Source organism: Merops nubicus, unplaced genomic scaffold (genome assembly GCF_000691845.1).
Source record: "Merops nubicus isolate BGI_N331 unplaced genomic scaffold, ASM69184v1 scaffold3594, whole genome shotgun sequence".
Classification (NCBI taxonomy): domain Eukaryota; kingdom Metazoa; phylum Chordata; class Aves; order Coraciiformes; family Meropidae; genus Merops; species Merops nubicus.
Genome location: NW_008606724.1, coordinates 1,687 through 13,943, shown reverse-complemented (window position 1 = coordinate 13,943; position 12,257 = coordinate 1,687). Strand labels below are relative to the sequence as shown.

Sequence of the window (12,257 nt, the reverse complement as noted above, 5' to 3'; positions counted from 1 at the left end):
GTTAAAGATCTGTCTTGTTAGTGTACTGTCTCCTTGTCACTAAAATAAAGCATTTGAATGTGCTAGTCAGAAATACCAGGTGAACTTCTGGCCCCTCACTTGTAGCTAAAACTGAAGACCAGGATACAGTTCATATTTCACTTCTTAATATATAAGCTTGAGATGGGTAGATAGAGATATATAGGTACACAGATATAGATACATTTTAGTTCTGAATGTACTTTTTGTTGAGCAATCTATCCACAAGCCTAACTTGATTTGCTAATGCACCTCTCAGATACATTCATCAGATATTCTGAGTACATTCAGACGGCATCACAAACTCTTTGATGTTCTTGATCTGTGGTGCAAGTTTACTTATGTGGATCACATGGAAAATTATTACCAGCTCTGTAAAAACAAAATGCAAGTAAAATGCAATGAATTTATGCTGCAAATTTTAAAATGTCTTTGTCAGATACTGGCACTACATAAACTAGTACAAATGAAAAAAAGGGGTATTCAGGAATAAAGGTTGTACAGTGTAATACTATGTGCTAAATAGCAAATTAAACTTTTATTCTGAGTATTTGAGAAACTTGTTATTATCTATGCTCTGGAGTAAAATACTTATTCTTGGTCATCCATAGTATACTTTTTAACACATACTGATTGAAAATGTATTCATTACTTTGTGGTAAGCTCAGTTAAATAGTCTCCAGCAGTAAACCAGGCCTCTTTCAAGTTGTTATGTACTTTGATCTGTCTCATGAATCAATTTCATCAGAAAACAGAATTAAAACTTTTGGAGACAAGCCATATTTCATGGATAAATAGCTCCATCACTTGCCTCTAAACAAAGAGCAGAAACTACTGGTGTGCAATTAATGACTGACTGAATGAAAGAGGTTTCATAACCTTCCAACCATCATGAAGTTTACTTTGTTTTGTTTGGCCAACACTCGAGCACAGATAACAAGTTCAGATGTTTTGTAATAATTAAAAATTTATTGAGAATTTGCAGACAAAAAAAAATAAACATGTACAGAGGCAAGCACTTCTCAAGGAAGAGGCTTAGGCATTTTACAGTCAATGGTGTTTCATAGTCAAAACTGAACTGTGTAATGTTAGGCAAGTTTGGTGCCTAAGAGGTGAAAGATTTGTTTTTCCTGCTCAGACCAGTCTTTGTAAAATTGTCCTTTTACGAGTCTCCAACCTACAACAGAAAAGAAGAAAGCATTTTAATGTTCTTCTAAAGGAAGAAATACAAAAGGCTGTGATGACATACCAATAGTGTTCATACATAGCTACACTAGTTAGAAATTAAAAATGTAGCATTTAAAACACATGAAAGCAAGAGATTATTTCTGAACATGCGACTATCCATTTACCTATCTGTTCAAAGCAACAGTAATGTGGAAGGTATGCTAAAATGAAAATATAAATATTTGTACAACGATATGGTAAACAAATGCAACTTTTCTAAGCTGCAGTGGGCTTAACATTTCAGCTGCCTATGCTCAGTGTTTGAGATGGCAACTATGTTCCTTTGTCATTTTAACTATCTATCTCCTCAGCCCTGTAGTCTAACCTGTTTGGTGCTTCCTAAGCTGTGCTGCTGTCCATCGACTGACAGTCTGTTGAACGGGATGATTTTCATTGCAGTCTTCTTCATAGAGTACCACCGGTCACGCCAGGTTGCCCAGATAATGCCATTGTCATAGCCATCTGGACCAGCATCTTTCGATGTGTACACACCATCTAAAAAGTATCAGTTGGAGCAAACGAGTCAGATGTTTTCTGAAAGAGTTAATGTTTCATACATTTTGCTGGTACTAACACACCTGTGGCACCCCCAGGCATGCTAACAGGCCCCGTTCACTGCCCTTCTCCCCCTGGGTTGCTTCTCTCAGGACTGATTCTGTCACTTTGGGCTGGAGAGCACCTCTAAGTTCCTCGTGCTGGTGCTAACAGTTAGTGCAAAGAACGGGCTATGCCAGCTTTGGGAAATCCAGATTGCAAAACATACCAAATGAAAGTGAGCCATTTTTCTTTGTCATTTAAACGTGGTTTCCTGAGTTACAGGTATTTAGAAGATACTTTACCTATATAGTATTTGCCATTGAGGTGGGCAGCATGACATCTATTCATCCACCATCCAGATCCATCTTGCTCAGCACAGTTGCCAGCATATTTATCATTGTCATTATCATAGGTACTGAACTGCATGCCATTATGAAAGGTGAAGGATTTGTCACTTGGATCATCTCCAAAATTAAAGCCATCAAAGGCATCCCCAGCTTCACCACCAATAAAGTAGGCATAAGTCAGTCGATACTTGTCTTCCTCACTTCCCACTTTGAATACAGCATAGTCAGCAGTGCTGTTAACAGAGGAGAATGGTGAAAATGAGCATGCTGCTTTCCCTGTACATGCACAAATGAAAGACATATAGGTGTTAGAACCACAGAAGTGGCATTTATGGCATCCTAGCATCTGAAAAGGAATTGGTTTTCCATAACTGTGTGCCTCAGTTCAATGACACACATCCAACCAACCTCTGTGCTCCAGTATCAGACACTTTCTGGCTACTAGTCTTCAGTGATGTATGAAAGGTCTACATTATATGAACAGACACGTGTATCTCCCAGATTCATAATGCAGAGGCTTACTTAGGTCATGAGGAAACTCTTGGTGGGAGGAAGGAGAGCATGTCTCAAGAAACAGCAGGGAGAAAGGGAAGGGAAGGGGGAAAGGAAAGGAAAGGAAAGGAAAGGAAAGGAAAGGAAAGGAAAGGAAAGGAAAGGAAAGGAAAGGAAAGGAAAGGAAAGGAAAGGAAAGGAAAGGAAAGGAAAGGAAAGGAAAGGAAAGGAAAGGAAAGGAAAGGAAAGGAAAGGAAAGGAAAGGAAAGGAAAGGAAAGGAAAGGAAAGGAAAGGAAAGGAAAGGAAAGGAAAGAAAAAGAAAGAGAGTAAAAGGAAAGGAAAGGAAAGGAAAGGAAAGGAAAGGAAAGGAAAGGAAAGGAAAGGAAAGGAAAGGAAAGGAAAGGAAAAAGTTGGAAGGGATCTACAGTGATCATCTGTCCATAAAATGTTTAAGATGTGAAGAAAATTGAAGAGAAGAAACAGATTCCTTCTGCCAAACTAGGGCTGCCAACAGGTGGTCTTCAGGCATGCATATGTATCTGCCAACAAGTCACACATGGTGACTGCTGTCACAGCTGTCAGTTCAGGGGCCAAAGCAGTGTCCTATACATGTTAGCAGGTCTAAAGGTTCACAATTTTTTTCAGAGCTATACAAACTGACGCAGCAGTGGGAGCAGTTTAAGCTGTCATTTCCAGAAGCATCATGAGCAAATACCCTTTTTTGCCACTCCAGTCCTCCAGCTCTATTCGTAAGGTGTATGGCAGAGCAGACTGTGTAGTTATTAAATGAATCTTTTCATTGCCCAGCCAGAATTCAGTGGTGTCATCTGGAGACAGATGTCCGAATCCTTCCTTATACTGAACCCAATTTTTCTTGAAGTCTTCACTGCCATCCAGTCTCTGGGGAAATAAAAAACAACCACACAAAAAAATCAATAAAAAAGAAATGTATCTTATGTAGGTAAATAAAACCAGTACTGATGCAATGAGCTTGCTCATGGTAATAACACATAAGCAGCATACCCTTTGTAATACTGTCCAGCCGTTGCCATATGAGTCAATCTCACAGTAGACTAGAAATGACTGCTTGGCTTTTTGAGGCTTGATAAAGTAAAGGCCACTTTTTCTGGCACCTTTATTTGCAATGTCTTGACAATCTGTAGTAAAGATATTCAAAGAATCATTAATAATCTCACTACAGCTCTATATTAACATTTATTTGATATTGTAACTTAGTTCAAGGAATGCAATTTATCTAAAAGTCATTGTTGCAAGGTTACCTATATAGTCCACATACTTTAATGTCATTGCCATGAAAAGTCCTACTGAAGGTCACAGGACTTGCATAAGATGAGAATGAATTTAGTCTCATAATTTACATCGAGTTTAAGCAAGTGAAATGTAAAATACAGTCATGACATTAACTTCTAAAGCAACAGAACAGGCACTTTTAGAGCTAATGGAATAACATTTTTTTCAGGTGACTCAGCAAAAATGTGATAATGGGTTTCTTCTGTTTGTCCTATGTCCATGGAAACTCTACTCATGTCCCTCATGTTTAGTTGGATAACTATATTTTGGCCAAAAATGCCAAAGGACCAAGTGAGACCTCCTTTCCATCTGAACACTTTGTTTGCAGAGCATCTACCTAGCACTTCTATTGATCTAAGCACAGATTTTATAACTTGCAATCTTACATGTCTTTGCAGAAATCTATGGCCCATAAGATAACAAACAACTCATCCCCGTGACACTTGTGACTGAATTAACCCTCCACCATACAAGAAGCATTTTGTGCACCTCTTCCAGTTGTCTCCTGTATTTCAGCCGTGTCTTTGCATGGCTCCTGACATAGCGACTCAAGCTGGGCAACCTTCTCTTTCAGCTGTGTGATCCTGTTGCTGTTCAGTATATGTGTGTCTGTCAACTGTCTGCACAGAGAAAGATATGAAAAGGGCTTGTTGTTTCAGTTGTTTCCAAATCTGTAATTCACGTCTCCCTGCATGCATATCTCACCTATGTGGCATGCTGCTACATAAACCCCTTTAAAAGGAGAGGCCTCTATTAGCACTGATATTTAAAGTTGAGAAAATTAGTTAAATTGGGAAAGGACACACTTAATCTTATGCAAAACTTGACTTGACTGTAATCAGCAAAACTCAAAACAGGAGTTAATGTATGAATATAACTCAGTGGAAATGTTTTCTTTGTTCTCCTGCAGTAAATGATGTTACTTATGGATGCATTTGTAAAGCATAAATGCTGTAAATAAACTGCTGGAAGCATCAGAATGCCTAAATTGCCTTTGATATAATCTTACAGAAGCAGAGATTTCTCTACATTCAGGTCAAAAACCATATCCTGAAGATTTAGAAAGGTTAATGATGTTTTCAATTTTATTTTCACTGTCAATTTTTCAAAGACTGCTACTAAGCTTATAGATACTTATGATTTCTATCAATGCAGCTGAGCTGATTTTTATGGATAGATGCCACAAAATCAGCCAGAGCAAATTTTTGTACAAATATTCCACACACTCTGCACTACAGCACAAACTCATATTAATAAAACCTACAAATGTAATGAAAAAAAAACTTAGGAGTAGCTAGCACAGCAAAAAAAAACATGAATAAAACTATTGCCATACTTTATGACATTCTTGTCTTGCAATTCTAGTGCAGTTAATGGCTTATGCAGGTAAGCAGATCATGCAATATCAGATCCTCATGATTTTTATGACTTGCTAGGTAGCTACTATTGACAGCGTGGGCATGATGGTCCATGTGAACACAAAAAACCTTTCTGAGGGAGCCTTAGCTGCACTTGATAAAAGAACACAATGAAAATTATTTGGATTGTCAAGTGATAAAAAAGGTGGAAGATACCTACTGTATAATATTTTCATGAGACAAAATTGTGTTTTCGTATCTGATAATTTCTTCAATTATTTTCTTGGACTTTTTAGTGAAATCATCAACTGAACCTGCAAGACAGAAAAAAGGTATTCAGTTATTGCAACTAGGCAAATTAAAAAAAAACAGGGAAACGATGTAAATTATGTTTTTCAGTTGTGTAGTTATTTTTATGTTCTCACTTGGCAGTGTCTGCCTCTCTGGAGGATAGAGGCTTTGGATGTGTTGAATCAAATGCTCTGTTGTTCCTGTAGAGTTAGTAATCTGCCGCAACATTCTCTCCATTTCCTGCAGTTCGCTATCCATAGTGAGATGGTATTTATTAAAGAAATCTGCAATGCCACAGGTTGTTGGGCAGTAGCTACCCTAAAGAGGAAAGAATAATAATTAGCAACGTTTCAGGAGAATAAAAAAGGAGAGCAGAATATTTGGGCATGGGAATCTTCAGGCACCATAAGCAACTGTGGATGAAAAAGGGCAGGCAGTTGCCACTTTGCCTGTTGTATTTGAATTCACAGAGGCAATTTATTTTCACACTGTGTGTACATACAATGTACACATAGCAAGAAGATGGTGCATGCTGTGACTTGTACCATCTTCTGGGTATAGGTTCTTGTCAACAGCGCAGCCTCCCCTAAATTTTTACCAAGCATACACCTCTATTAGTAGGTAATGGGTTTAAGCACAGTGCATTTAATTAGTATGGAAGATAATAATGAAGACCAAATAAAGCTACAGCTGATAATGCTAGTTAATAATCAGCATAGGAAAGCTTTAATTAGACTTTTACGATCAAAGAAAATTGTCCAGGTACTTACAAATCGTTCGTCTAATATGCAGCAGTTTTCTCTGGTAGCAATGTACTGAAGAGAAGAAAGAAGACCATTTTCAGTGAGTTTTCTCCAACAGCACTTTCCGTGCTGATGTGTTTTCTGACACTGTCTCTTCACTTACCGCCATGGTGGTAGAAAAGAGCAGGGAGAGGAGAGGCCCCAGGGGAGCCCAGCTGCCTAATCTCAGCACCATCATGTCTGTCCCACCAGGCGCTGCTGACTGCTGGGTGCAGTTGTGCAGTCAGCAGCTGAGTGTTCAACCCAGCACAGGGTGGCAGGGGTTTAAGGGAGCAGGCTGAACCTGGGGGCGGGCCCTGGGAGGTGGTGGGAAGAGGTGGGGTAGAGGTTTGAGGTGGATTCCCAGAATTTGCACACATCTCTTACTCCTCCCATTTTCAGAACCTGCTTCCCAGTTATCCGCTTCATCTCTGCTCCAGCCAGGAGGTCTCGGGAAAAGCAGGAAGGTGAGACAAGGCATTGAGATGCTACTTCTGGGAACATGAGCATAAAGAAACTCACACATGGCTTCAGGATGAGGCTGGCAGAAGTTTCACTCAAACTTTCAGCACAAGGAAAAGCCACAGAAGCTATCTGACTTATGTGTAACAGCTATCAATAGCCTAAAAATAAACACTCTTTTGTGCTTAAGTAGCACTTTCACACCATGGATCTCTATGCGGTTTGCAAACAGAATCCACATAATTTTCCCTATTCTGCAGATGAGAAAACTGAAGCTGAGAAAGGTATGCAGTCATGTTGGACAGTGGCATATCTAGAAAGGAAGCCTGTGGTATTTCTCACAGGCAATGAAAGCATGAATCTTCCTTATCTTTCTACTCAAGGAGTTGATTTGAATGACTTTGCCTAGAGCTTCCTCGCCGGGGACCAAATGTCATCCCTACCTCCTTCATTCAATACACCCACAGGACTGGTGGTGGGTTCCCTCTCCTGCTACAAGCTTTATCCCAGCCAGATTATTTGATGCATGTGCTTCTGCTCTGTTAACAGCATTAATAACTTTCTAATCATGCCCTGCACCTGATTTGTGCTGGGCTGTGGCTTCTCCACAGAAAGCCTGCTTTTGTGTCTTGTATCATGTGTGATGAGGCAATGCTGAGTGAGGCTTTTGACTTCAATACATGTTTGATCAAGAAGTGGAAAGAATGGTGGGATTGGGACTACTCAGTGCTACATCTGAGGTTACTGGTTTTTCCATCATTGCTTCATTAATGCTGTTAACATGGACTAGGGAAACTACTAGTCAACCTCCCTGCCACTAATGCCCACATGTTGCTTGAACTTGCTTTGCTGCTTCATTGGCTGCAGGTTATTTGTTGGCATGAGAATGATACGGGGTCTAGAAGATGCTGGAGGTGCTATTTCAGTGGCTGTGCACCACCAGGACTCCCTTAGATAGGGTTATATAGAGTGAGCAGGCTGCTGGTATGAACTCTGAAAAATAACTGTCCCAGTTTCAATGGCAGATGTGCACTCCAGTGTGCAGATGGGCATGCAATGTTCATGACACAATAGGTGAGCCACATAATGCAACCCAGGTATCCTTTATCCTGGAACAGAGTAAAAAACATGCCCTTCCCTTTCAGCAGTCATAGCAGTACATATAAACTCTAAAAGTTAAAAGAAGTAACACAAAATCATCACTGTATAGATTTACATTCATGAAGGAAGTGACACTAAACATTACATTGATGATGACCAAATATCTGTACACTGTGTTTATAGGTGTTGCCTAGTTGTTATTTCTGTTTACAGCCTCTTGTAGTTTTTAGAAGACGATGTAAATATTTAAATTTTTTTTTTGTTTGCTCTATTGATTACATGATCACGATATAGCCTTGAATAATTAATCCTTTCATATCTTCACTTCCCTCTCTCTTTTCTTCTGTGGTTTTACCTTGGAAATAACTTATTCCTGCTTTTCATTAAGTTGAAAACAATGTGTATTATCAGTGGAATAGATATGTAGTATTTTTCCTACCTTTGATACAATTTTGTTTTGGTTGGTCCAGGCAGCAAAAATAGCTGACCCATTTACCAAACAAATGTGCTAGAGACCTAGTTGTACCCCGAGACGTGCCCAGCATAACTCGACTGTGTTGGTTCTCTGGACATTTTTTTAGTCTTTTCCAGTAAGTCTTATTTGCTAATCTGGCAACAAATGAGGAACAATTCGTGTAGCACAGGCAAGAGGAACAGTTCTCAAAGTCAGTTTACTTTTTTCTTTTTGATTTTTGAGTAAAGGTGAATCATTATTTGATCAAAAGAACTTACTTCAACTCAATTTTGATTAGTATTTTTGTCAAACAGCCGCTGTGAGTTTATCCGACACCTTCCCATTATTCATAGTAAATCTTCCCTCAGAAATACCACTCAGAAGAAATAAGCTTGTGTTTGTAAATTAGTTCTTGAATATCACAGTGTTCTTACAGCTGTCTTGGAAAAACAACTTTTTTTAAAAGTAATGATTACATGCCTTAAGAGTCTAACTTGAAAAATCAGTCTATACCATGTCAGAAAAGCTGCAGTGATCTATTTTAACACTTCCAGTGGGGTTTTATTGTTGTTTTAACATAAATGTTCAGTGCTTGCTTTGAATTTTTTTTTTTTTTTTACTCCAGTTGATTTTCTTACCTAAAAATAAATACAAAAAATAAATGCTGAAAGTCCAAAAAGCAATACTGAAAAAAAATTGCCTAGTTTCCTTTGCAAGCCATCATCAATGTGCATTACCCTGCTTGTACTACTGTTAAGTCATACAGATTAGTGAGCACAATCCACTTAGCTAAGTCAATCAGCAGGTGACAATTAGGATGAGAAACAGACAACTAAACAGCTGTCTAGTATTGAAACTATGTTGCTAGTGTGCTATAAAACTGACTGCTTTACAAACAGAAACAAAAAAAGTGAAAACAAAAACCGAACATTTTGTAGCGCATCTTTCTCTTTCTCTTTCAATATTCAAAACTTGTGCAAAAGGGAAGCGGTGACACTTTTCCCCAATCCAATAGTCCACTCTGTGCAATAGACTTCTTCCTCACCCCTCCTGAAGTGGAACGCCTGGTGGATTTGTGAGTCAGCAAAACCCAGCTCTCAGTTGCGCTGCGTGTCAGCAATGGCTTTCCATTCTGGAAAGAATTCACGAGATATTGTGCTGTATGCATACTGTGAATGCAGAAGAGATACTGTCACTTGCTTTAGAATGCATTCTTAAATAATGATGGGGTATTGTACTTTGTGAAATCTATGCAGGGAAACTACATTGATGCACAACTGCTAAAAGTAATTTGGCTTGCGACTCGTGTTCCGGTGGCCATTTTTTCCAGCTCTTTTTCTATAGAATATAGAATGTAAAAGACTCTCTCTGCTTTCTGCAAAGAATAACCAAGGTTTGGGCTTTATTTAATCGAGCCAATGCATCACTGTTTTAATACATAGTTCTTATTTTGACTTAAAATATTATTACACACAACTTTTCAAAAAGTATTTAACAACTAAAAAGAGCAAAAATCAAGGCACCTCATCATTAAAGTACTTCTGAAAATACCTCATATCCATTAGCCAAATAATGAACAAGCTATTATTTTTTTTTTAAAAAATATTATAGTGTTTCTGGTTAGTGCTTATTTATTTCCATACATTAAAGACCTTATTTAAACTTCATTCAAATCTTAAGGACTTAAGAGAGAACATATCACTAAAAACAACAAAAATGCGACATAAAGGAATAAAATCAATATAGTTCAAAAGTCTGGATATTTTATTGCTTTGTCACAGCTGAGGTTTTTCTGAGTCCCAGAGCACAGGATGTTGCACTTCAATGTCCTAAAAATCTACTAAAATACAACAAAGCCCCAAACCATGCGTTAGATAGGATCTGTTAAACATCATTATTGAGCTTTGAGTTGTTGAGGGTTATTAGATGCAAGATGGCAAATTCTCTGCCTTTACTGATTTACAGAGATAATTTTCAACTGTTGATTCACTTAGGAAAGGTTGGTTTTCAGACTGTCTGCAAAGGAGAGATTGCAATGTATGCTTTACCTTGAGGGCAAGAGCAGTGAACTCCATTTGTTAAACAGAGATGCACTTATTTGTGGGAATGAGATAAGTAATACACTCAAATATTTGCTGAATATTTTGTAATTAGTTGAGAGGCCAGAGCCTCAATAAACTAAGCAGAACCTACCCAATAACTGTTGGTACCTGCTGATACTATTTGTCGGCACAGGAACTTACAGTGACATTAAAGGAGACAGAGAAAAAATGTAATGGTATTTCACAATAAAACCTAGATCTGTAAAATATTTTGCTTGTACTTTTTTTAAGCAATCAGAGGAAACCTGGTTGCCAGAAAAATTCTTGAAAAATAATGGAAAGTGTATTTGCTTTGGAAAAATACACTCCACATTGTCCTCCTGACTTCCAGGATTAGCTCCTAATGCTATTAACTCAGGATGATGGTAGTAGAAGAATGAATTTCACAGGTCCTTTACACATCACCTGTGCTCCATGCTGGTGAACAAAGCTGCTTACAGGCCTACACTTGAAACATTAAAGGCGCTAGTATAATAAAAGTAAATCTGAGTATTTAGGGTCACTGAAGGAAACAATGTTGGACTGACCTACATTTGCATCATGACCGAGAAAAAAAATTATATTTTTATTTTACTCTGTAACCTTTTTTTTCCCTCCAGCATAAAAATGAAAGCCAGAAGACTTCTCCCCCCCTTTTCTTCTCATGATTTATAAGAGGAATTCAAAATCTGGCTCTTAAGAGCTAGTGGATGTGGATTCCTACCATGTGACAGAGTTACAGCATCTATTATTGCTGACCTATATCCCCTATGTAGGCCACAAATACAGTAATTTTTTACTAGCACCCCCGTGTATGGATTTCACATACGCTCGTTACTGACTTTAGCTTCTTCTAGGCTTCACCAGCAACCACACAGTGCCATCTGATGTCCTCAAAGAGCAATAAGCTGTTCCTAAAATCTGTTAAATCACATAAAGGTCAAAATTGCAAAATTACAGCTTGACTGTCATGGAACATTGCTTCCCAAGCCTACCCAGAAAAAAAGCTCTAAATGACTTGCTTCTGTTTTCATCAAAACAATTCTAACCTCAGGTATGAAATGCTGGGCTCTGATCTAATCAGTATTGCAGTACTGGGTATCTTACACATGTTGGTTATCAATTTTCTCACACACATGTAAACACTCACATGCAAATTTGCTAAAATTCTATTAATGCACCATACGGGCTGTAAAATGGTTCCTGACAAAGCAAGATCCAGCCATTGCAGACCCTTGAGCAGCTGCTGCTAATATCCATGCTACAAAAATATTCGAAAGAAGTCAAAAGCACAAAGTACCTTCTAGATGCCAAGACTGTTCTACCAATGTACACATGCATGTGAGTATTCATATCTTAATATGGATAAAACACAGGTGTTCACCCAGGGTGAAATGCACATATGTGCCTCTCCACATAGCGCAGACAGCACAGGAGATGCTGGCAGCAGATGACATTTTTGGGGGCGGATGAGCACTTCATGAGGTGGATGATGGTGAAACACAGCCATCTGCTGGCCTGTGGTTCTACCAGCTGTTGAAGCAGCATTGTCTTATATCCACACAGTCAGTTCTGCGGGTTCACCCAGGGTGAAATGCACATATGTGCCTCTCCACATAGCGCAGACAGCACAGGAGATGCTGGCAGCAGATGACATTTTTGGGGGCGGATGAGCACTTCATGAGGTGGATGATGGTGAAACACAGCCATCTGCTGGCCTGTGGTTCTACCAGCTGTTGAAGCAGCATTGTCTTATATCCACACAGTCAGTTCTGCGGCATGAAACCTTGCCTCA

At 38.8% G+C, this 12,257-nt stretch overlaps 1 protein-coding gene across 1 annotated transcript; it reads right to left on the bottom strand.

The window, feature by feature from the left end:
• Positions 1 to 1,552: 1,552 nt before the first annotated feature.
• On the bottom strand, positions 1,553 to 6,560 carry FGG (fibrinogen gamma chain). Its single transcript, XM_008939752.1, has 9 exons — positions 6,489 to 6,560; positions 6,353 to 6,397; positions 5,717 to 5,900; positions 5,512 to 5,605; positions 4,423 to 4,553; positions 3,646 to 3,779; positions 3,338 to 3,522; positions 2,085 to 2,362; positions 1,553 to 1,740 (listed from the first exon to the last, which is right to left on the bottom strand). The coding sequence occupies exons 1-9, from the start codon at positions 6,558 to 6,560 to the stop codon at positions 1,553 to 1,555; spliced, it is 1,311 nt and encodes a 436-aa protein (XP_008938000.1).
• Positions 6,561 to 12,257: the final 5,697 nt, after the last annotated feature.